Genomic DNA, 27,045 nt, shown 5'->3' on the forward strand with positions numbered 1-27,045 from the left:
TTAAATACATTTTAAAAATTCAACTAATTTCAACAGAATTGAAATTAAAATTGTATTAAAAATATTTGAAATTCTGCGATGAGTTTTATTATTTATGAAAATAATTGAATCCATGTAAAAAATTGTGTTTATGAAAATAATTGAATTATTGAGAAGAATTTTATAAAAAATTCTAAATATAATTGAATTACTCTAAAATTTTTATTATTTATAAAAATACTTGAAATTTTGACAAAATATTTAAAATTTGAATAAAATTGAATTTCTGCTCAGAATTTTATTACTTTTAAAAATAATTGAATTTTTCCAATTGTAACTTTTCCAAAATTCAATTTTTTTTTAGTATTTTTATTAAAATTCTTCTATAAATCTATTTTTAATAATTAATCAAATAGATATTAAAAAATGTAACTAATTTCAGAATTTGAATTCTTAAATTTTTGAAAAATCTAACTTCATTATAATTTTTAATTAAATTCATTGCAAATTGAAATTTTGCAAAATTTAAAATTAAAACCTTTTGAAGTTGATCTATTTATGAAAATTGTAAACGCAATGGTTATAAAATTCAATTAATTTAGATATATTTAAAATTTTAAATAAAATTATTCATTAAATAATTTATAAGTAATAATTTTGTGATAGCTCCTCTTCATGAATTTAGTTATTTTAAAAGAAATTATTGTGAGAAATAGAAAAAAAGGTTTTGTATTAGAATTCGTAGTAATTTCATAGTTTATACAAAAAAAAACATCAAAATTCAAAGTTTTCTTATGAATTTAAAAAAATTAATTTTTTCCACTACTTTTACTAAAAATCCCTGACTTTTCCCTAAATTCCCTGACTAAATTCTACTTTCCCTGACTTTTTCCTGAATTCCCTGACTTCCCTGACCTGTGGCAAATACAAATATTATTATTATTAATAAAATATTATTATTAATATTAATATTATTATTTAGAAATATTATTTCTAAAAATTTCGTGTTGTTTGATAAAAATGTTGATGCTTTAAAATATTTCGTAATAATAAAAATAATACTAAAATACTTCATAAAAAAACCCCCAAGAAGTTAAATTTTTTTTTCGTTATTCCCATTTATCGGGAGTCGACTGCATTTCTAATTTTCCGTACAGTTCGAATTCAACTACACTCAAAATATTTCTCTCACAAAATATGTATAAAAAAAACTTTTTATATTCGTAAATTCGATTTAAAAAAATAAAAAATAAACACTAAAAGCCAAAATGTAAAGCATTCAATAAAAGTTGCATGCAGAATGCTGCAAACCAAAAGATTTAATAACTGGATAAATATAAATAATATAAATAACATAAATATTAAAAGCTAAAATATAAAGTACGATATTACTGAAAGTTACATAACTTTGTTCTTAATATAGCCAACATTTGCTGGATCTTAGCCATTTTCATATAGACCCAAGAAGTAAACGTATGGACAACCGACGGCATGGTGTCGCGGAAACGTTCAGCATCGTCGAAATAATCGTTAAATTTAAGCTGAAATCTCCGCTCATAACTTAATTATGAACCACATATAGAGTATAACCAAACATACACACATATTCTGTATCCACATCATTAAAATTCAATTTTCATTTTTCCCCTCTTTTCAAAATTTCACTTCCAAATTTTCTTATATATTAGTACTGTGAAAAAAATAGTGTAATAATATCCACTATTTTTCTTTTCTTATTATTCAAATAGTTTATTTTCTATATTATAGAATTTATATTTGTGGAAATATTTATGAACCTTGGAAATTTGTAAATAGGTATTTTGTACACGTGCAAAATTTCCTCTCTATGAAGTGTGTGCCAAATTTTCGGAAACCAAAGTGTGCTTCCAATTATTAAATATTTATTTTTCTTGTTTACTTTATTTTAATTATGAAAATATAATTTTTCTCGCAGCAACTTGATATTTCGAATACTTTTCACATTTTTAGTTCAGATCTCATAAACTTTCGAAAAACTGAATCAGATACTAAATTTTATTTATTTAATGAACCTTTATATTAATTTATTTAACCTTTTTATGATTTTAATTTTAGAAAATAATTAACATAGATTCTATAAACTATATAATTCTTTAAATTATTAACTCTTTCAAAATAGTACGGAATATTCTATTCATAATCCTGGAATATTCCGATAGAATTTTTTTTTTTTTTTAATATTTCAAAGGAATATTAGAATTCTTTAATTCGAATGTATTTCTTTAAAGTAATGTAGGAATGTTCCATTGAAATATTTTAATTGGAATATATTAGGAATATTCCATTGGAATATTGTAATGGAAATACAGTAGGAATATTCCTTTGGAATATTTTAATTCAAATATATTTCTTTGGAATATTTTAATTAGAATATTGTAATAAAAATAAAGTAGGAATATTTCCCTGGAATTTTTTAATTCGAATTTATTTCTTTGGAATAATTTAGGAATATTTTAATTGGAATATATTAGGAATATTCTCTTGGAATATTGTAATTGGAATATTATGGAAATATTTCAATCATATATTCCTACTGTTAATAATAATAATACTAATAATAATAATAATAATAAATATTTTTTAATTAATTTTTTAATTATAAATTCACCACCTTTAATTAATATTTCTACTAAAATATAGTAGGAATATTTCATGGGAATATTAAAGGAGTATTCGAATGGAATATTATTTCTTAATTTTACAATATTTTCGGTTCAAAATAAATTGATAATTTACTGGAATATAATAGGAATATTTCGTTGGAATATAGTAGAAATAATAGGTAATAGTAATTGTTAATTATAGTAGAAACATTTCATTGGAATATTATAGGAATATATGGAATATTATTTTTCAATTTCACAACTTTTTTTGTTTAAAATAAATTGATAATTTATTGAAATGGCGTGAAAATTGATGAATTTTCGTCAATAATACCAAAAATAATAAGAAATATTTTTACAAAATTCCAATGGAATATTTATACAAAACCCCAATAGAATATTTTTTACAAAAATTCCAATGGAATATTCTCACAATATTTTTATGGAATATTCCTATACATTATTCCAAAAGAAACAGTCCAAAAGTCATATGGGCATTTTAATATTTCTGAAATGGAATATTAAAAAGCAATGAATATTCCAAATATTCCAATGGAATATTCCAGGAATGTGAATGGGAAATTTATAAATGTATAAAAAATTTAAAAGTTTGTTTAATCGTAAATGTCAAAAGTTAAATAATCGACTATTCAAAAATATACAAAAAAATGAAAATTGGAATAAAATAAAAGTACCTATGCAATACTTTTTCAGCATTTTTTCAGCATTTTTTTTTTTTTTTTTTTTTTTTGCAGAGATATAGTGAAGAGACACGTAAGAGTAGCGTGAAAGTGGGGTAAGTACTAAAATTCACCGAAACACTGAATGGGATGAAAATGTTGTCACGAGTGTTGGTCGAGGGTGTGTCTTTTTCCGCTTTGCTGCCGCTGCAATGGAGTTCGCCAGCAAAGGGGAACAGGCCGATCCTCCCACACCAAGTGAATGACTCTAAATGTTGTCAGTCATTAAAAATTCCCAGGAACAATTGTCGCCTATGCCTACTACACTACTTATTATCATTATTATCGAAAATACGGGGTAAGACAAATTCAATTATTTATTATTACCCCTTTACTTATTTATTTCATTATTTGTTTATTTATTTACTTATTTATTTACGTATTTATATATTCATTTTTTATTTACTTATTTAGATATTTATTTATTAGTATTTTGTATTTATTTAATTATTTACTTAATTATTTACATATGTATAGTTAATTCTTTGTTAGTCTTTTAATTATTTAATTATTTTTTTACTTATTCATTTCCTTTAATTTAATTTTTATTTTTTTCATTTTCTTCTTTACCTTTAATTTATTTCTTTAGTTAATTAAGTAATTTTTACTAATAAATAGTAATTAGAATTATATTTTTACTCTATAGAATCAAATTAGTAAAACGTTTGTACTAAATTAAATTAGAGACTGACTTTTTTCTTTTGAATTAGTGAATTTCACTAAAAAAAAAAATAAGAAAATTGTCCCAGCAGGGAAGTTTACTAAAAAATAATATTTGGTCTGACTTTAACTGGCTCTTTCTACTTAAAATACTATTTTCAGTAAAAAATAATGTTTAGTTTTGAAAATTTGTTTTTTTTTCAAGAAAAGGGAAGTTGTCATATAAGCAATTGCAACATTTTATTAAAAAATAAATTTTGTCTGACAAAAATGGACCTTTTCTACTTAAAATACGTTTTCTAGAATAAAATAAATGAAAATTAACGTTCCTTATTTAAACAAAAAGAATTTTTTTATTAAAAAATGAAAATTTTGTCTGACTTTAAATGGATCTTTCTACTTAAAATACTATTTTTATTAAAAAGTAAAGTTTACTTTTAAAAATTTGTTCTTTTTTTTAAAAAAAGGAAAATTTATTATATAAGCAATTGAAACATTTTATTAAATGTAAATTTTGTCTGACAATAATTGACCTTTTCTACTTAAAATACATTTTCTAGAAGAAAATAAATGAAAATTAACGTTTTCTGTTTAAAAAAAGAATTTTTTTTTAAATTAAAGTTTGGTCTGACTTTAACTGGCTCTTTCTACTTAAAATACTATTTTCAGTAAAAAATAATGTTTAGTTTTGAAAATTTGTTTTTTTTTCAAGAAAAGGGAAGTTGTCATATAGGCAATTACAACATTTTATTAAAAAGTAAATTTTGTCTGACAAAAATTGACCTTTTCTACTTACAATACCTTTTCTAGAAGAAAATTAATGAAAATTAACGTTTCCAGTTTAAACAAAAAGAATTTTTTTATTAAAAAAATAATAATTTGGTTTGACTTTAACTGGCTCTTTCTACTTAAAATACTATTTTTAGTAAAAAATAAAGTTAAATAAAAAATAAAGCTTACTTTTGAAAATTTGATCTTTTTTTTACAAAAAAAAGGAATTGTCCTATAAGCAATTGAAACATTTTATTAAAAAGTAAATTTTGTCTGACAAAAATTGACCTTTTCTACTTACAATACCTTTTCTAGAATAAAATAAATGAAAATTGACGTTTTCTGTGTAAACAAAAAGAATTTTCTATTAAGAAAAATAAAATTTTGGTCTGACTTTAACTGGCTTATTTAATTGAAAATACTATTTTCAGTAATAAATAAAGTCTAGTTTTAAAAATTTGTTTTTTTTAAAGGGAAATTGTCATATAGACAATTAAAACATTTAATTAAAAAATAAATTTTGTCTGACAAAAATTGGTCTTTTCTACTTAAAAGACGTTTTCTAAAAGATAATAAATAAAAATTAACGTTTTTTGTTAAAAAAAAATAATAATAAATACTTTTAAAGATATTATAATATAAATAGAAACAGTACAAAATGCGAAAAGTAAAACTTAAACGTTCAAAAGGTATACAAGTGTCTCGCAAAGCAAATACGAATCACTTAGACCTCAAGTGAATGTTCTCAAAAATTCCAACTGATTTACTAGACACTTTAATTTTACAGTTACAAATACTGTATTTGTAAAACATGACGAGTCACTTTCAGAGTTTAATTTTATATTCTAATTTTTATTTTACTCCATTTCATTCTTATTTTTAATAACAACAAATAAATAATAAAAAAGTTTTTGACAGTTTTTTTCATAGAAAAAGATAAAAATTAAGGGCGTTTTCGTAAATTCAAACTATTTTCTTCCTTTTCTGTAGCACTAACTTAAAAATTCATTAATACATTTTTTTTAAATTTTGCCTCGGCTTCATAATAATTTTTGGCTTTCAAATATGTCAAAAATAGCTAATTTCACATTTTTGGCTCACAGAAAAAAGTGAGTGTCATTTTAACACTGAATTCGGTGTTAAAAGTGTCTGCATCAAACTTTAGCTCGGAAGTGTTATTTTAACACCGAAAATAAGGTAAATTTTCTATTATAGAAAATTTATCCTCACTAAAATTACCCTACCAAAATTTACCCGCATCAAAAACAACACTCGCTTTTCTCTGTGCTCAGTTTTTAGAAAAAGACGAATATTTTTGCACTTTTCAAAAATTGAAACTATATTTTATTTCGTTTCTGTATCACCTAAATAAATAATCTTTTTTTGGAAATTTAGCGTGGTCTTCGTAATTATTTTTGGCTTTTGAAGTTTGTCAAAAATAGTCAATTTTACATTTTTGGCCTGTTTTTTAGAAAAAGATGAAAATTAAGGCCTTCTTCATTTATTTTCTCCTAATGAATGAGAAATAATTTTTCATCAACTAATTGCGATAATAAAGTGCAATTTATTATGAGGGAAAATTTGTGCTTTTTCACACATGCACATAATATCATTTTTCCCCGCTTGATGAAAGGAAATTCTCGGTTGTCATCCAAGCGTTTCTATTCCTTCGGATTGACTAAAACATTTCTCGCGAGGATTAACAGCCCATTCCGAGCGACTTTGAGGTATATTTTCGTTTCGCAGTAGTGTAGTCAAGTGTAGTCGTCGTCGCCCCTTCACCACCCTCGCCTATATTATAATATTTGCCTCTAAAACACATCTCTTAACAACACGAACCGACGAGACTAATGTCAAGAAGATGCAAAATCCGTACTTACATTATTTCTCAAAAAAAAAAAAAAAATTATCTTTATTTTTATACTTTATTTTAAACAAACAATTTTTTTCGTATATTTTTAATAATCGATGAATTAATTAATTAATTAATTAATTAATTAATTAATTCACAGTTTTTCTAAGGATATCAAATTGAGACAAAAAACGAAGCAAAAGTGTTGCGAAGCAACATTTTGATTTGATTTTTGTCTCAATTTGAAATCCTTAGAAAAACAGTAGGTATTATATTATTTAATAAAAATAATAATTTCAAAAATTTTAATAAATTCTTCAAAAAAATCAAATTATTTTTTAAATCGTAAAATCTTTGCAAAAATTCAATTACTTCTACAAAAATTTCACTATAGAATTCAATTTATTCCTTATTCGATATCAAATATTTCAAAAGAATTCAATTATTTTCAAAAAAATTTCACGAAAGAATTCAATTTTTTTCTTTATTCAATATCAAATATTACAAAAGTTATTCTTTAAAATTTTTATAAATCGTTCAAAACAATTTAATTGTATATATAAATAGTAAAATTGTTTTGCAAAAATTCAATTATTTTTAAAACAATTTTAAAAACATTTCATGAAAGAATTCAATTTTTTTTTAATTTTTAATAATATTTTTCGAAAAAATTGAATTTTTTTCTAAAATTTTAATAAATCTTTCAAAACAATTTGATTATATTTATAAGTAGCAAAATTCTTTGCAAAAATATAATTATTTTTAAAATACAATTTCACGATTGAATTCAATTAATTTCTTAGCTTGTTCTAAAATTTTTCAAAAGAATTCAATTATTTTCTAAATATTTTAATAAATTCTTTGAAAAAATTCAATTTTATTTGAAAATATTAAAATTCTTTTGCAAAAATTCAATTATTTTTAATACAATTTTAATAACATTTTATGAAAGAAAATTCTTTGCAAAAATTCAATTATATTCAAAACAATTTCAAGAAAGAATTCAATTTTTTTTAATTCGTTAGAAAATTGTTTCAAGAGAATTCAATTACTTTCTAAAATTTTAATTAATTATTCGAAAAAATTCAATTATATTTTTTGTAAATAGTAAAATTCTTTGCAAAAATTAAATTATTTTTTAAACTTTTAATAAATCCTTCGAAATAATTCAATTATATTTAATTATTTATAAATGATAAAATTCTTTGCAAATATTCAATTATTTTTCACGATAGAATTTAATTATTTCTTAGTTTGTCATAAAAAAAGTTCAATATAATTCAATTATTTTCTAAAATTTTAATACATTCTTTGAAAAATTTTAATTATGTTTGTAAATAGTAAAATTTTTTGCAAAAATTCAATTATTTTTAATACAATTTTAATAACATTTCATGAAAGAATTCCATTTTTTTTTTATTTTTTAATAATTTTTTTCGAAAAAAATCAATTATTTTCTAAAATTTTAATAAATCATTCGATAAAATTTAATTTTATTCCTAAATAGTAAAATTCTTTGCAAAAATTCAATAGTAATTCAAAACAATTTCAAGAAAGAATTCAATTCTTTTTAATTCGCTATAAAATTTTTTCAAGAAAATTCAATTATTTTCTAAAATTTTAATAAATTCTTCAAAAAAATTCAATCATATTTGTAGACAGTAAAATTCTTTGCAAAAATTCAATTATTTTCAAAAAAATTTTACGAAAGAATTGAATTTTTTTCTTAATGCATTATAAAATTTTTCAAAACAATTTTTAAATTTTTTATGCAAAAAAAATTTTTAATAAAATTTAATAATTAAATGTTTAATTTTAATTATTAACAAACACGATTATTTTATAAACTTAAAAGAAATTGTTCACAAAATTCAATTATTTTTAAGATGTTTAATTAAAGTTTTTAAAAAAAAACTCCTTTATTTAAAAAAAATTCAAAGAAATTCTTCAAAAAAATTTTAATTAAAATTTATCAAGAACTTTAACATATTTCTTCTCGCAAATCCAATTTTTTTCCTAAATAATAAAATTCTTCGAAGGAATTTTATTATTATCAAATTTTTTGATAAAATGTTTTGCAACAATTCGATGATTTTCAATGAATTATTTTTTAAAAATGGAAATTATTTAAAAAGAAAAATTATTAAAATAGTTATAAAACAAAAAAGCAAACAACAACTAATTTTAAATTGCGAACAGATTACTGGATTACAACAATTATTATTAATATAAAAGATATAGATTTATAAAGTTCAAAATTTTTTTTGAAATGAAAATGCAATAAAGTTACATAAAGAATAATAAAATTACCTTAAAAATTGCAAAAATTGCTATATTTTTGCAGTAGGCAATTCTATTCACGGGCAAATAATGTGTCACGCTCTATTTTATATAGCCTATATAATTTCACGGTTAGTTGCAAGGCCTCTTTAACACTGTCATGAACAAGTGATGACAATTGTAAACGAAGCGTAAATGTAATCCTGGTTTAAGCTCTTGACATATGATTGGCAATGCAAATATTGTATTTGGCTGTTTCCCTTTTCAAAATACATATGTCATAATCAAAGCCGATTGCTTCGAATTATATAAATTGTTTACAAGTTTCAATTTCTATTTTAAGCGAGAAAATCCCCAAATGCATATGTACATGTTCTTCATTCAATAACTGCGAATGGAGCTGGAAATTTGAATTTATTGAACATGTCTGACTACTCACGACTTTTACTACTTAAGACTTACTACTTGTACTAATACTAATAAAAGTGTCTTTATATCGTGCCATTATTTTTTTTTTATTTAAACAATGCTATTATGTAATTACTAATATAATTATTCTTCTATAAATCAAAATTTAAATTAAAATCCAAATTTATTTTCACCTTTTTTCGAAAAAAAACTGTCAAAAATTGTAAAGTTTGCTTTTTTTGACAAACTTTAAAGCCAAAAATCATTACAAAGACCACGCTAAATTTAAAAATGGTTTAGTAATTTATTTTTTATTTAATGATTCAGAATAGGAATAAGATAATGTAAATTCAATTATCGGAAATTGCAAAAATTATCGTCTTTTTCTAAAAAACGGGTAAAAAATGTTAAATTCGCTATTTTTGACAAACTTCAAAGCCAAAAATAATTACGAAGACCACGCTAAATTTACAAAAAATGATTGTTTATTTAGGTGAAACAGAAACGAAATAAAATAGTTTCAATTTTCGAAAAGTGCAAAAATTTTCGTCTTTTTCTAAAAACTGAGCCAAAAATGTGAAATTAGCTATTTTTGACATATTTGAAAGCCAAAAATTATGAAGCCGAGGCAAAATTTAAAAAAAATTTATTAATGAATTTTTCAGTTAGTGCTACAGAAAAGGAAGAAAATAGTTTGAATTTACGGAAACGCCCTTAATTTTTATCTTTTTCTATGAAAAAAACTGTCAAAAACTTTTTTATTATTTATTTGTTGTTATTTAAAATAAGAATGAAATGGAGTAAAATAAAAATTAGAATATAAAATTAAACTCTGAAAGTGATTCATCATGTTTTACAAATACAGTATTTGTAACTGTAAAATTAAAGTGTCTAGTAAATCAGTTGGAATTTTTGAGAACATTCACTTGAGGTCTAAGTGATTCGTATTTGCTTTGCGAGATACTTATATACCTTTTGAACGTTTAAGTTTTACTTTTCGCATTTTGTACTGTTTCTATTTATATTATAATATCTTTAAAAGTATTTATTATTATTTTCTTTAAAACAAAAAACGTTAATTTTTATTTATTATCTTTTAGAAAACGTATTTTAAGTAGAAAAGACCAATTTTTGTCAGACAAAATTTATTTTTTAATTAAATGTTTTAATTGCCTATATGAAAATTTCCCTTTAAAAAAAAAAAATTTTTAAAACTAGACTTTATTTATTACTGAAAATAGTATTTTCAATTAAATAAGCCAGTTAAAGTCAGACCAAAATTTTATTTTTCTTAATAGAAAATTCTTTTTGTTTACACAGAAAACGTCAATTTTCATTTAGTTTATTCTAGAAAACGTATTTTAAGTAGAAAAGGACAATTTTTGTCAGACAAAATTTACTTTTCAATTAAATGTTTCAATTGCTTATATGACAATTTCCCTTTTTTTTGAAAAAAGTAAACAAATTTTCAAAACTAAACTTTATTTTAAGTAGAAAGAGCCAGTTAAAGTCAGACCAAATTTTTATTTTTAAAAAAAAATTCTATTTGTTTAAACAGGAAACGTCAATTTTCATTTATTTTATTCTAGAAAACGAATTTTAAGTAGAAAAGGTCAATTATTGTCAGACAAAATTTACATTTAATAAAATATTTCAATTGCTTATATGTCAATTTCCCTTTTTAAAAAAAAAAAACATTTTCAAAACTAAACTTTATTTTTTATTGAAAATAGTATTTTAAGTAGAAAAGGTCAATTATTGTCAGACAAAATTTACATTTAATAAAATATTTCAATTGCTTATAAATTCTAAATTTTAAAAATGTTCTTAAATTTGAATTAGTAACTGACTTTTTGCTTATGAATTAGTAAATTTTATAAATAAAGTTGTAGAAACTACTATTTAGTAAAATTTACTATTTCAAAAGGAAAAATTAGTGGAAATTATTTTTTATTCATAGAATTTACTAATTTCAAAAAATAAAAGAAACTATATTTTATTAGTAAACTTTACTAATTCAAAAGCAAAAATTAGTAGAAATTACTATCGAATAGTAAAATTTCCTAATTGAAAGGCAAAAATTAGTACTAGAAATGACTATTTATTAGTAAAAATTACTAATTCAACAGTAAAAAAAAAATAAGTAGAAATTACTATTGAATAGTAAAATTTCCTAATTAAAAAGCAAAAATTAGTAGGAATTACTATTTATTAGTAAAATTTACTAATTCAATAGCAAAAATTAATAGAAATTACTATTTATTAGTAAAATTAACTAACTTAACTTAACTTTTGTTTCAATAGCAAAAATTAGTAGAAATTACTATTTAATAGTAGAAATGACTAATTCGACAACAACAAAAATTAGTAGAAATTACTATTTATGAGTAAAAATTACTAATTCAATAGCAAAAATTAGTAAATTTCACAAATAAATTATAGGTAGTAGAAATTACTATTAGTAAAATTTACTTATTCAAATAGAAAAATTAGTGGAAATTGTTTCTTTTTGTAAAATTGACTAATTTCATATTAGTAAAAATTATTAATTCAACAGCAAAAAAATTAGTAAAAGTTACTATCGAATAGTAAAATTTACCAATTGAAAAGCAAAATGTCAGTCACTAATTCGATAAGTAAACATTTTTACAAATTCAAATTTAGAGAGTAAATGTTTGAAAAATTCTTTTCTATTTTTTTTTGGGGGGGGAAGGAGGTTATAAAAAAAGTGACCGAGAGCATTTTGTTGATACAAATGACACATTTGATGGAGGCAACTTCTGTATCTATATAGTTTTAAAGCCACCCTGCGAGCCATTCATCAGAGGCTGAAGCCTTGGCTGTCAGCGACGATTTAAACTCGTCAGATGCATTCTGTCAGCCGTTAATCGCATCTTCTATGCGCCATCCTAAGAAAACTTTCTCTCTCTCTCTCTCTCTCTCGATGGAAATTCTCTCTTATAGAGTGTTTCTATATTGGCCCTTAGGACCGATGCTTTGACGGTTATTTTTGGGGCAACTGTAATATATCCGTTGGCAATATTCACCGCGGTGGGAGGAACGCGGGAACGGAAATAAAGTGTCGAAAAGAAAAGAAACAAGCAAAAAAAAAAGAAAAGAAAATCCGCACCTAGTACACGAGCAGTCAACGTGAAATTATGATCAAAGCTGACATATCAAAGTGCAACGATTGTACGTAATGTTTTTTTTCTTCACAAATTTATGATTTTTTTTTCTTATAAAACAGTTTTACACATCCGGAGAAAAGTTTTATTTGAACCAAATGTATTTATTTGAGTTAGAGAAAGGTATATTTGTCTCAGAGATGGCGAAATTATTTATTTCTTTAAAAATAATTATTAATTATAAAAATTCTATTTCTATTGAATTAAAAACTTTTTAATTAAAAAAAATTTAATAATAATATAATTTAATAACAATAATTTTTATTGAAATCACATCGGAAAAAAGGTTCACCTGGAACAACTATAAGTTTCTCTGGAATATGGAAAATTTTTACAAAAAAAAAAAATAAAAATTTTACTAAAAGAGTGAAATTTGTAACTATTCCAGGTAAATTATTTTTTTTTCGTGCAAATGGAAAATTTATTTGAAACAAAAAAAATTTATCTGAGGAAAATAAAATTCATTTAAAGCAAATAAAATTTTCTTAAAACAAATAAAATTTATTTGTACCCAACGGAATTTTCTCTGAAGCAAATAAAATTTATTGTTTTGCAAATAAAATCTATACTTGAAACAAATAAAATTCTACTTGAATCAAATTAAATTCATTTGAAGCATAAATAAAATTTATGTGAAGTAATTAAAATTTTATTTTTATGCAAAAAAGTTTACTTGAAACAAATAAAATTTATTTAAACCAAATAAAATTTTCTGAAGGAAATAAAATTTATTTTCAGCAAATAAAATCTACTTGAAACAAATAAAATTTACTGGAAGCAAATAAAATTTATCTGAAACAAATAAAATACTTCCTTATGAGGGAACAATTTTATTTAGAGCAAAGAAAATTTAGTCGAAACAAATTTTTTTTCCTGCGGATGCATTTTTGAGAATAAAATGGAAGAAAATTTATTTCTTACCAAAAAGACCAATTTAAGTAGTAAGAGAAATTTTTCGTCAGACAAAAATCTACTTTTATATGTAAATTAAATTTCCATGTCAAGGGAATTCTTTTTTTATAAACAGGAAACGTCAATTTCATCTATTTTCTTCTCTAGAAAACGTATTTTAAGTATAGAAAAGGGCAATTTTCGTCAGACAAAATTTACTTTTTAATAAAATGTTTCAATTGCTTGTATGACAATTTTCCTTTTTTTGAAAAAAAAACTTTATTTATTTTTTACTGAATATACTATTTTAAGTAGAAAGACCAAATTTTCATTTTTTTTAATAAAAAAATTCTTTTTGGTTAAATAGAAAACGTTAATTTTCATTTATTTTCTTCTAGAAAACGTATTTTAAGTAGAAAAGGTCATTTTTTGTCAGACAAAATTTACTTTTTATTAAAATGTTTCAATTGCTTATAAGACAATTTCCTTTTTTTTTGTAAAAAAAATATCAAATTTTCAAAAGTAGAATTTATTTTTTACTGAAAATAATATTTTAAGTAAAAAGTAACAGTTAATGTCAGACCAAATTTTTATTTTTTTAATAAATTTCCCTGCGCTAGGATAATTTTCTTCATTATAGAAATGATAGTTTTATTTCACAAAAGTTGATTTAAATAATTTTTCTTTTTCTAAAAAAATCAAGTAGAAAAAGACCATTACGATCAGACAAAATTTACGTCTATAAATAAATTAATTATACACTTCAGTATAAATTTTGTCTATAGTGAAAACTTTTTTTTATCTAAAAGACTAATTTTGTCCAATTTCGTAAGTTTTGTCTGACAAAACGTTTATTTTTCTACTTAAACTACTGATTTTGGTAAAAAAAAAAGAAATGTTTCTTCTAAAAATAAATTTTTCTAAGCAAACAATAAAAAAATTAACTTTCTTTTCTTGCAAAATTTTATTTTAAACCTAAACATAAATTTTGTCTTACCAAAGTTGTCTTTTCCTACTTAAATCTTATGCTATTTTTGGTAAAAAATAAACTTGAAATTTAACTTTTTTATTTAAAAAAGTTGAGATTGACATAAAAGGCCAATTTTACTGTAAATAGAAAAATCGTCTGACACAACGTTTATTTTTCTACTTGAACTACTGATTTTTGATAAAAATAAAGAAAATTTTTTTTCTAAAAAGTAATTTTCCTTAGCAAACAATGAAAAAATTAACTGTCTTTTCTGGTAATGTTTACTTAACACCTGAACGTAAGTTTTGTCTTACCAAAGTTGTCTTTTTCTACTTAAACTTTGTTTTTTAGTAAAAGATAAACTTGAAATTAAAGTTTCTCGTAAAAATTAACTTTTTTTATAAAAAGAAAAGTTGAGATTGACATAAAAGGACAATTTTATTCTAATTAAAAAGCTTTGTCTGACAAAACGTTTATTTTTCTACTTAAACTACTGATTTTTGGTAAAAAAAATAGCGAGTTTTCTTGTGTAAATTAATTTTTTTATTCCAAGAAACAAAAAATAAACTTTTCTCTCTTATATGTCAAAACAGTTAATTTTATATCTAAACGAAAATTTTTTTTAATAAAAATTATCTTTTTCTAGAAAAACTTTGTTCAATTTCATAGTACCTATTTTTACTATAAAATTGAACAACGTTTTTTTTTAATTTTCTAAACATTTCAAAATAAAACTGTTTTAGAAAAATTAATTTTTCAATATAAAAAATATAAAATTGCCTTAAAGTACTGTTTTTTTTTTTTTTTTTTTTTAATAAAAAAATTAATATTTCTTGTAAAAATTAATTTTTTTTATTCAAGAAAAAAGGAAAAAGTAAGTCTCGTGAAATTAAGTATTACTATCAAAAAGAGAAGAACGTTAATTTATTCCTATTTTGAGTAGAAGTGGAAAAATTAGACAGTAGACCATTTATTTATTCAATTTTTTAATATTTATTTATTCAATTTTTTAATTTTTTTTTATTCAATTATTCTTTAAAAGAAAATTTGTATAGAAAAATTAATTTGCCCAAAAAATATTTCTCTTAAAGACTGACTAAGTAGAAAAATTAATTTTATTCACATGAAACATTTTTTATTTTACCGAAAAAAATTACAGTAGTTCAAGTAGAAAAAGAAATGTTTTGTCAGACAAAATTCACACAGTTTTTCTAAGGATATCAAATTGAGACAAAAAACGAAGCAAAAGTGTTGCGAAGCAACAATTTTGATTGGTTTTTTGTCTCAATTTGATATCCTTAGAAAAACTATGTAGCGAATTAGACTAAAATAATATCTTTTTAGGCAATTATTTATTTTTTTTTTTTAATATTATTATTTTTTATTTCTTATTTTTTATTATTATTATTTTTTAATATAATTATTTTTTATTATTATTTTTTTTGTTATTATTTTTTATTACAATTATTTATTATTATTATTATTTATTATTTATTATTTACTATATTTATTATTTCTTCTTGTAATTAAATTATGACAATATTTCGCAATTTTTTCGAAAATCTTCGAATAAAAATTGCGCCTATATAATAATAGAAACAAATTAGTGAATATTCAAAAAAATGTGCTACCAAAATAAACTCTTTTGCATATCAGGTATCTCTACATACTGACAGTAATTGCGGGACATGGCAGGCTCTCAAATAAATCTACAGTCCCTTACAAGCCCCGACTTCAAACATACAATATGTACCTTAGGTCGTGAAATGTACTTTGTAGACAAAACGTCTTAGAGAAAAAGAATTAAAAAAAGGAAACAAGACAAAAGGAAGTCAAAACAGAAGCTTCATGTTGTTCTTTGGCGTCGATTCAAGATAATGATTTAACACTAAACGAGCATTATACAATATTTTCCCCCTTTTTTTTTTGCTTTTATATTTTTAAAATTCTTTCCTTTTTAGCAATATTATAATATATTCTTTATATCATTGATTTTTTATTTCAAAATAATATATAAATAAAAATAAAAATATATCAAAATAATTTAATAATAGAAACTAAAAAACTAAAATTGTTCAAAAATTGGAAAATTGAAGTATTTTTATTCTTTTGAATGTTAAAATTAAATTATGTATAAGTTAATTATGTTTTCGATTAATTTTCCTTCTTTTTTTTAATGTTTTTGTGACCTAGTTTACTAAATGTGTGTGTTTTTAACCGTCGATCGTAAAGACACGATATCAAAAGACTTGATTTACGAGATCCAAATTTATAGATAGAGCAAATCTGCATGGATCTGGTTCTATTCGTGAGTCTCGTGTTTTATGTCGTTCAACTCTCGAATTTACGAGAAATACACGAAAACTATTATAAATATAAATCCGAATGGAAAATATTTTTGAAACTCTAAAAATAGTTTTTTAAACTTTAAAAAAATTTATTCGAAGCTCTAAAAATTGTATATTAAACGAAAAACTATTCCAATATGTAGAAAAATTTATATTTCAAATTCTAAAAACTGTGTTTAAAAGTCAAAAACTGTATTTAAAATTAAAAATTTGTAGTTCGAACTCGAAAAATTGTAATAAAAACTAAAAATTGTATTTTAATATAAAAATTGTACTCAGAACATAAAAAAACTATATTTAAATCTAAAAATTTTATTCTAATCTCGAAAAATTATATTCAAATATATAAATTGTATTCAGAACTCAAAAATTGTTTTTAAATACAAAAATTGTATTCAGAACTCAAAAAAGAATATTTAAAACTAAAAATTGTATTTTGAATTTTTGAACTCAAAAAATTGTATTCAAATCTAAAAATTGTATTTAAATATAAAAATATTACTCAGAACATAAAAAACTATATTTAAATCTAAAAATTTTATTCTAATCTCGAAAAATTATATTCAAATATATAAATTGTATTCAGAACTCAAAAATTGTCTTTAAATACAAAAATTGTATTCAGAACTCAAAAATTTATACTTCAAACTAAAAATTGTATTTCGAACTCGAAAAATTGTACTCAAAACTAAAAATTGTATTTAAATATGTATAGTATCAAAACTCGAAAAATTGTTTTTAAATACAAAAATTGTATTCAGAACTCAAAAAAGAATATTTAAAACTAAAAATTATATTTCGAACTCTAAAAATTGTTTTTAATTATAAAAATTGTATTCAGAACTCAAAAATCTATGTTTAAAACTAATAATTTTATTTAAATATATAAATTGTATTAAGAACTCAAAAAACTATTCTTAAAACTAAAAACTGTATTCAAAACTCAAAAAAGTATATTCAAATATATAAATTGTATTAAAAACTCGAAAAATTGTATTTAAAACTCAAAAATCTATATTTAAAACTAAAATTTATATTCGAATCTCTAAAAATTGTATATTTTACTCTTTTCCCTTAAAAATACCAAAAATGCAACATTTTTATAAGAAATTCTTCCAATTTTGTATTTTTTAAGCGTCTAACACTCGGAAAAAAATTATGTTTGCATCAAATACTCTATTTTGTTGTATAAAACTTATTTTTAGCTAATTTCAAACAAAGTTTGTTTAACGCGAAATAATATTTCATTTAAATAAATATTTCCTCCATTTTAATCATTTTTTGCCTTCAAAGAAGGAATTTTGTCAAGTAAAAGAAATTTCTACTTGAACCACACAAACGTTCTGTTAGCAATTTATCAATTTGCCTACTTCAATAAAAATTTAATTGCTCGAAACTAATTTTTTTTTACTGTAATCTAAACTCCGTAAAATTGTATCCAAAATCCAATTTAATACGAATTTGTCTTCTTTTAATGGAAACATCGAAACAATTATAGAAATCAATTTTTATGTAAAGTTACGAATTAATTTTGTTATAAATTAACAAATTAATTTTGTTCACTAACAAAATTTGGTAACTAATAAATTTTCTTAACTAACAAAATTTGTTAACTAATAAATTTTGTTACGAAATAAATTTTGTTAACCAACAAAATGTGTTAACTAATAAATTTTGTAACGAAATCAATTTTGTTAACTAACAAAATGTGTTAACTAATAAATTTTGTTAAGAAATAAATTTTGTTAAATAACAAAAATTTGTTAACTAATAAATTTTGTTAAGAAATAAATTTTGTTAAATAACAAAAATTTGTTAACTAATAAATTTTGTTAAGAAATAAGTTTTTGTTAACCAAAAAAATGTGATAACTAATAAATTTTGTTAAGAAATAAATTTTTGTTAACCAACAAAATTTGTTAGGAAATAAATTTTGTTAACCAACAAATAAATTTCTTTAATTAAGAAAACGAGAAAAAACTCAATAAGTAGAAGAAGGAAAAGGAGAAGAAGAAAAAGAAGAAAAATAAGCCACTTACTTGAGATCTCATGCGATTGTCCTCCGGATTCATTTTTGAAAATTCATAATTCTCGTGGGTGGAGTTATGAGATTGGACGACATAGCGTGACAGAAAATTTGGCTCGATACCCTGGCAACGTGGTACTAAACTAAGATTGCGTGACTTTCCTGGAAATCCAACGAGGATCACAAAACGGAAGTGATGGATTTCAAAAACATGTTTAGCTCAAGGTTCATTTAAATGATATTTCTCCTTTCCGGTGTATTTCCTTTTCATTTTTTCCAGTCATTTTCCAAAATATTGTGTATTAATAATCACTCTTTCTAATACCATATCTTTAATCCACTTTTCTTCTCAAACAAAAATTCTGAAAGAAAAAATTAAAAATATCAACAAAAAAAAATAAAAGCAAAAAATATATATTCTGTTTATATAAATAGAATTATCGCACGATTAAAAGTTTTTTTTACCTTTGTAGAATCGAAATTATTATTATTCTTATCGAAATTATTCTTTCAACGAAAATTTTCTTGTCGAAGACAATATTTCTATTAATTTGGTCCTCCTTCTGTATTTTTATTGATTTCCATTCCAAAAAAATTTTCCTTTCTCGAAATCAGTTTTTTTAAGCGAATATTTTCAGGTTGATGACAATATTTGTATTAATTAATTTGATCCTCTTTCTATATTTTCTGTATTTTCATTTGTTTCCATTAGAAAAATTGCGATTACGAAAAATAATCTCAAAATGTTTGTCTTTCCTTTTTCCCAAAGCGCTTATTTATTTTTCAGTATTTAGAGAAATTGACCAAGACAATAAGATCAAATTTGCTAAATTTAACACTTTCTTGTGCTAAAATATAAACCCCTTTTCTTTATACTTTTGAGAAATATGCTGTTTATTGATGGGAAAAATGTCTTTACTGAAATGTACTAAATGTACTGAACGTACTGAAAGCGCTGTTTTCACACAGACACGTAATTCTGCGCATTGAAATAATCCAAATAGTCGTAACACAATTGTAGAAAGCAAATGAATGACTCTCGTGGAATTTGCAAATATTTTCCGCTCCACCAGCTAAAATAAAGCGCCTTTTCAAGTTAGGAGAGTATTATAAGCAATTTATAAGTGCGTCAGAGCTTATATTATCTCACACGCATCTCCTTGTGAATGCTGATTATTCTTTTCATGATAAAACTCACGCGCAAGAGTTTATAACAGGAGCTAAACTTTAACATTGCGGAAGGGAAGCGGAGTTTTAAATTAACCAGGGATAATCCTCCCTATTTTCAGGTCGACTTATAATAATGTATAAACAGCCTCATTGGTCCAGCTTTACTTTACAGATTTATGCTGCATTCGTGACATTTCACTTCTCATCTAGACTCGCACCCTTCACTTGCGCCTTCACTGCGAAAAAGAGAAATAATGAAAATGAAAACATGCACACGGAAATTCCACAAGCAGACATGTAACAAAAAATATAAATAAAAGAAATAAAAAATATAACAAAAACAATAAAAAATACAATAGTAAAAAAATACAATAATAGTGAAAAATATAATAAAGAAATAGTAAAAAAAACACAGTAAAGAAAACAATAACAAATAAAGAAAAAAATTTATTAATAAAAATAGTAAAAAAAAACCGCAATAAATATAGTAAAAAGTACAATAAAAATACTAAATACAATAACAAAAAATAGTAAAGAAATACAATAAAAATAATGTGACGCTCTCCGAAGAAAGATTCCCTTAGAAACAAATCACTTTCATACGTTATATTTTTACTTTTACCTTTTAATCTTTTTAATTAAAAGTTTCTGACGTTTCTGCTTAATTGCGTAAAACTAGAGTCAATATTTATTAATTATTTTAGGTATACTGAAGATTTGTTTTTTATATTGACAGTTAAACCTCTTTGTTTACTTTTGCTTTCGAAAAGTCAGAAAATGACAAACATAACCTCAAATTTTTCCTCGTCCCTTTCTTCGAAGAGCGTCACAAACAAATAATCAGTAAAAAAAAGAAACAATAACAGTAAAATAACAATAAATACTGAATAAAAATAAACTAATAAAAAAGAACAAAAACAAAAAAAACATACACTTTGTGATAATGAATCATAAAATATTAAATGTACCTGTCACCAAAATTAGTTCTTATATGTAGAAAGAATTTTGAAATAAAATTATGAGATATATAAATGTCAACATAAATTTCACATTCCTTGACACTTTAACAGCAATTTGGATAGTAAACATGTTTAAAGTTTGTCACAATTAATATTACATTTACCTTTTCTGTTTTTTAAATTTCCTTTTAGTCCTTTTAGTCCATAAACTATGTACGTTATCAACTGGCAATTTTTGATACTTTTTTGACACCCTCCCCCCACCCCTCATTACCGTTAAATGCATTTTTATTGATTTTTGGATCCCCCTCACCTTTAAATTAGTAACGTAGTTTATGAAATATTAATATTAAATAAATATTTTAAAAATTGATTTTCCCAAAAAAAGAAATATACGCCTAAAAATAGTAACGGAATTACAAAGTGTGAATTATGTTGCCTATTGTCAGGCGGAGCAACTTTCGAAAAAAGCAAACTTTAATCATTACAATTTAAAAACGATTTACTATTAAATACTCTCTAGAAACTAATTTTATTAACAACTAATATGTATTATTTCTAATATTTGTTTAATTTAATATTAAGAATAACTCTTTCTTTTTTCTCATAAAACACTTTTTCGTTTCTGCAAATATTCGAAGAAATTCAAAAATTCCCGCGCTTATGTTGAGGGCGCTGTTCAACCATGAACTGCGCGACGCTTTGTCATTTCCGGTCCGAAAAGTTACATTAAAAAGAAAATGGCAGTTGCGTGCAGTGTTCTGTTTATTTACGTGCTATTTATCTGAAAAGTGAAAAATTTTATTAATTCCTCTTTTTGAAACAAAAAACAGGGGGTGAACCCTCGCTTATAACAGATGCGAGTTTTTGATAAAAGGTGCACGTTTCAAGTGCTTAAATTATTTCAATTACGTGAATTTACTGATAAATTCATTGTTCATAACAAGCTACGTCGTTTTGCGTTTCGAACATTAATAGTGTCGTCATCCTAACCTTAAGTTTCAACCTAAATATTTTCAGAATTCTCGAATTTTCCCCAAAACAACTGTCAAATTAATGTTTGTCAACATAAAACCTTCATGATGCTATGTCGTCTCAGGAAATGAATGTTAATTCAGGAAATGCCACAACCATGACAGACGAAGTACTGCCGGCGAGTTTAGAAAAACTCGAAATTGATCGAATCTCATTGTCCTGTACACAGTAAGTTCTTTTTTCTTTCTTTGTGATATTTTTCGAAAGAGAAAATTTGTGGTGTTCTTTGGATCTTTTGATAATGAATACGAAATAGTGGTGTTTGCAAATTTTTCGAAAAAAGTCAAGAAAGTCAAGAAAGTTCATGATCTGTTTTGTTTTCGAAAAAAGGAAAACAAAAAGAAATAAATGTAACCTTCGGGAGTATCCCTTCACCTTTTGTTTCAAATGACCTTTAATATTTAAAAAAAAGTCTTCGTGGGTAAAAATAAAGTTTCGCTTTTTATTTTTTGTTATTGTAAATAAGTTGATGACATTCTTAATATATGAGTCATTTTCGGAAGTTTTTAATTTAGTTTTCTTCATAATTACGAAAGTCTGTTTTCTTTTCTTTTCTCTCTTTTTTTTTGTCTGAAATTTAAGTTTTCTTTTGGTGTCAATTTAAATTTACAATTTTTCTTGGGAGAAAATATTGATTTTATGTATGTTAATATAAGGAACATTGTACATTAATATTTAAGTTTATTTACCGAATGGTATCCATGGAGGCTTTTTAAGGTCAAGGTGATCAAGGTTGACGGGGACTTTTGGTTTTCTCGTTGAATTTGCAATTATCTTTGAAATAAAATCGGTTTTAACGAAACCAGAGTTGCCACAGGTCAGGGAATTAAGGGAAAAGTCAGGGATTTTTATTAAAAGTACTGGAAAAGATTAAATTTTTAGAATTCATAAGAAAATTCTATATTTTTTGTGTCTTTTTTGTTTGATTCATAAACTATGAAACTATCACTAATTTTAATACAAAACCTTCAAAAAATTTTCTATTTCTGACAATAATAAATTTTTTTAATATTATTTAATTATAACAAAATTTTTAAGGCAATTATCTTGATAAATAACAAAATTCTTTACAGAAATTCAATTATCTTTAGGAATTTTAATAAAATTCTTTGCAAAATTCAATTATTTTCATAAACAACAATATTCATTACAAGAATTCAATTATTTTCAAAAGTAATAAAATTCTTCTTGGAAATTCAATTATTTTTAAAATTTTTAACGAATATCTCGTCAAGAATTCAATTATCTTTACAAATAGCAAAATTTTTCGCCAAAAATTCAATTAATTTCAAAAATTTAAATTAAATTCTTTGCAAAATTTCAATTATTTTCAAAAATTTTTTAAGTAAATCTGCAAAAGAATTCAGTTAGAAGTTATTAATGTTTTTGAATAATTTTACAATTAATGAAATTCGTAAATAAATGTAATAGAACATTTTTTTGGAAAATCTAATAATTTTTGGAGTGAATCAGAATATTCTTTAGGGTCAGGGAAAAAGTTAAAATCAGTCAGGAAAAAGTCTGGAAATTAGGGAAAACTCAGGGAAAAATAAAGTTAAATTTTTGTGGCAACCCTAGAAACAATTTTTGGACTAATTAACAATTTCTCATTACAATTTATTTCTCTAAATTTTTTTTATTCTCTATATTTGTCTAAACAATAATAATAAAGAATTTTTGATTAATTCCCTTTGTTTTTTTTTTTTTTTGCAGCAATAACACGATGGATAATGCAAAATCAACGAATCCATTTCGTATAACAGTTAAGGGGATACAAACCGATACGAGTTATTTATTTCGACGGAAATCAATGCCAAGCAGGCCAACACCATCAATTGTGAGTCCACGCGGTATAAAAAGTACAACGAATTTCAAACCATCAAAAAGTGAAAGAGTAATACTTGATAAACCGAAAAAGAATTGCATCATTCGAGAGGCGATTCTCACTTTAAATTCCACTGGCAATGAAAATGCAAATAATTTACTTCAGGAATCATGCAGGCTCAGTATTCCAAGTAGAAATTACAAAACATTTGGTCACGGTTCCGTAACAAAGGACTTTAAAGCGCTTAAAATTACCCACGAATTGAGACAAGTGAAAGATGATACGAGTATCCCGGAAAATTATCAAGCAGTTAGTTTTCAACGTGCTCGAAGTAATACAATGCCGAGTTTAAAACGAGGACCTGGTCCTGGTGGTGGTAGCAGCAGCAGTAATAGTGGTCTTGTTAATAATAATAATAATAGTGTAACCGATGTTCAGAATTCTGTCGGTCAACCCTCGAGTACAAATACATGCTCGGTGCAAGCGAGAATATCACCCCCGCCATGTGACGTTACCATCGATGAACTTGCCAGCTATTTCGAGGAGTTTGTTCATATTCCAAAGAAGATGTCACACATGGCCGAAATGATGTACATTTAAACCGTTTTTCATTTTTTAAACAAATTTTATCAATCTCTTCTTCACGGAGAGAAAATATTATATTCAATTTTGTAAAAGTATTTTACAATTTGGGGAAAAACAAAAAAAAATTCAGCAATAAATCGAAATTTTTACATAGAAAATACTAAACAGTGAAAGAAATAATATGAAATCTAGTAAAGTTATTATTTAATTTGTATAGAAATTAGTAAAGTTATTACTAAATTTCTATAAAAATTAGTAAAGTTATTTTTAAATTTCTATAAAAATTAGTAAAGTTATTAAATTTTAACTAAAATTCTTGATATTTGATACAATTAATACTAAATTTACTAAACTCTTAAGTTTTTTTTCAAGTTTAATATTTTTTATATAAAACTCGCTTTGTCGCATTTTCCCCCAAATTATGAAATACTTTTACGAAATTTAATATAATTTTCTCTCCTTCTCTTCATTTTTTCGTAACGTATCCGTCAAAAAATATCGCGCGTTTATAAATCATGATTTTGGTACCTAAATTACATTTAAGAAATCACATCTGAATTTTTCAATTTTTATTCGATGAAAAATAGTTAGAACAGTTTGATACCGAATTTCTTACATGAAAAAAAAAAGAAAATGAAAATGTGTCCCACCAATCACAAATTTTGGTGGCGTAAAAATTCCTGTTACGTTTAAAAAAAAAACTGTTTCAATTTCATTGTGTCTAGAGTGTAATATTAAAGACTTGTCTAGATTTTGTATAGTAAGATAGATAATACTCGAGAATAAAGTTTATAAAGTCAATTATTCACGTATTACTTTTGAAATCTCACTTTCATGTATAATTTCATATTTCTTTCGAGATTAGTTTTCAAAATTTTTAATCTTCAATTTAGGACATAAAATTATTATGTTCCTAAAGTTTCGAACTTTCAAATGAACATTTTTTTTTAGTATAAAGGAAAACATTATTTTGTATATTAAAATTTATTCTGAACTGTTACTGTATTTTTTAAAAAATTTTCTTTTATATTTTATATTTTTATCTACATGAAAATAAACGTAAAACGAAAATTAAAAGTTCATTTGAAGGTTCAAATTTTTAGAAATTCAATAATTCTTCTGTAAATTATTTATCCGAAAATTGGTATTAAATTTTTTAAAAAATATGTCTTCGTACTTTTAGAAATAACTTTTATCTGAAAAAATCATTTTAATTTTAATATTTCATATAATTATTGTTAATAATTTATCCAAAAAATTGTATTTTTGAATCAAAATTCGAAGTATTAAGAAGATTTATTTAAATATTTTCGATAATTTTAAAATTGTTTAGAAATAATTTTTAAATATTCAAAAATAAGAATACATTTTTATATTATTTATTCCGTCTGTTTTAAAAAATATTTTCAACACTTTGCAAATAAATTCCCAAACGTTTCGAAAACGTTTTGAAAAATAATTTCAAAGAATTGGAAAATATTTTCTAAAATAAATTTCATTTAACGGTTATCTGAAAACTAATACAGATTACACGGTAAATACAAAACTATTTTAAAATAGTTAAAAATATTTTTAAAGATAATGTTTAAAATTATTGAAAATAGTTTTTAAAACAAAAATTTTTAAATAATTTTAAACTAAATGTTTAAGATTAATTAAAATTATAATTATAAAATAATTTGTAAATAATTGAGAATACATTTAAATCAATATTGAAGAAAATTTCTCGCATTTTAATTATTTAATTTTATTTCATAAAATTACTTTTCAACCTACACATTTCATTTCCGTAAAATAAAAATATCACAAAAAGTTTCTTCAAATAATGTTTCGAAAGCTATTTCGGTATAAAATGAAAAATATTCCAAATTATTATTGGAACAACTTCGTTAAAGTATTTTTAGAATATCGATTTTTATTTGAAAGCATTTAAATTAAATCAACCTTGTTATAAGTAAATAAAAATTGTTTCAAATAAAAAAATTTAATTTAATAATCGTTCAAATAAAATTGTAAATAAAGTAATTTAATTCTTACGAAGAATTTATTAAAATTTTAGAAAATAATTGAATTTTTTCGACAAACATTATTAAAAATGTTTAAGAAATTGAATTCGCTAATGAAATTTTATTAAAATTATATTAAAAATTATTTAATTCCTATGATGAATTTTATTATTTATGAAAAATAATTCAATTATTCTTGGGAAGAGTTTTCTTAAATTACTTAAAAATAATTAAATTCTTTTGAAAAATTTTATAACGTATTAAGAAAAATATTGAATTATTTCGTGAAATTTTATTGAAAATAATTGAATTTTTGCAAAGATTTTACTATTTATAAAAATAATTGAATTGTTTTGAAGGATTTATTAAAATTTTAGAAAATAATTAAATTTTGGCAATAAATTTTACTATTTAAAAAACAATGGAATTCTTTCCAGAAATTTTGCTATTTATGAAAATAATTGAATTGTTTTGAAGAATTTATTAAAATTTTAGAAAATAATTGAATTTTTGCAAAGATTTTACTATTAAAAAAAATAATTGAATTGTTTTGAAGGATTTATTACAATTTTAGAAAATAATTGCATTTTTTCGCGAAATTTTATTAAAATTATATTGAAAATAATTGCATTTTAGCAAAAAATGTTATTATTTATAAAAAAAATTAAATTCTTTCCAGAAATTTTACTATTTATGAAAATAATTGAATTCTT

The 27,045-nt window shown here is 22.7% G+C and overlaps 2 protein-coding genes across 3 annotated transcripts in view; one reads left to right on the top strand and one right to left on the bottom strand.

Moving 5' to 3' along the window:
* The window catches only part of LOC122510265 (F-box/LRR-repeat protein 20), a 295,503-nt gene extending 274,398 nt beyond the window's left edge, over positions 1-21,105 (bottom strand). The window contains exons 1-3 of one of the 2 annotated variants that reach the window (XM_043624770.1): positions 21,046-21,105; positions 19,218-20,158; positions 18,766-19,114 (exon numbers count right to left, since the gene is read on the bottom strand). The gene's annotated coding sequence lies outside the window, so the exon portion shown is untranslated. Of the gene's footprint in view, positions 1-18,765; positions 19,115-19,217; positions 20,159-20,890; positions 21,020-21,045 lie in introns of those variants that run through there. The other variant, XM_043624771.1, reaches the window with a different exon arrangement.
* Positions 21,106-21,604: 499 nt separating this feature from the next.
* Positions 21,605-25,221, top strand: LOC122510355. The gene is made up of 2 exons (XM_043624934.1): positions 21,605-22,084; positions 23,630-25,221. The coding sequence occupies exons 1-2, from the start codon at positions 21,969-21,971 to the stop codon at positions 24,339-24,341; spliced, it is 828 nt and encodes a 275-aa protein (XP_043480869.1). The 5' UTR covers positions 21,605-21,968; the 3' UTR covers positions 24,342-25,221.
* Positions 25,222-27,045: the final 1,824 nt, after the last annotated feature.

This window comes from Leptopilina heterotoma, unplaced genomic scaffold (genome assembly GCF_015476425.1).
Source record: "Leptopilina heterotoma isolate Lh14 unplaced genomic scaffold, ASM1547642v1 Lhet_68, whole genome shotgun sequence".
Lineage (NCBI taxonomy): Eukaryota > Metazoa > Arthropoda > Insecta > Hymenoptera > Figitidae > Leptopilina > Leptopilina heterotoma.

Coding starts and splice junctions, on each gene's coding strand:
- LOC122510355 (XM_043624934.1), top strand. CDS start 21,969: ATGTCGTCTCAGGAAATGAATGTTAATTCAGGAAATGCCACAACCATG. Junction 22,085..23,629: donor ATCTCATTGTCCTGTACACA/GTAAGTTCTTTT, acceptor TTTTTTTTGCAG/CAATAACACGATGGATAATG.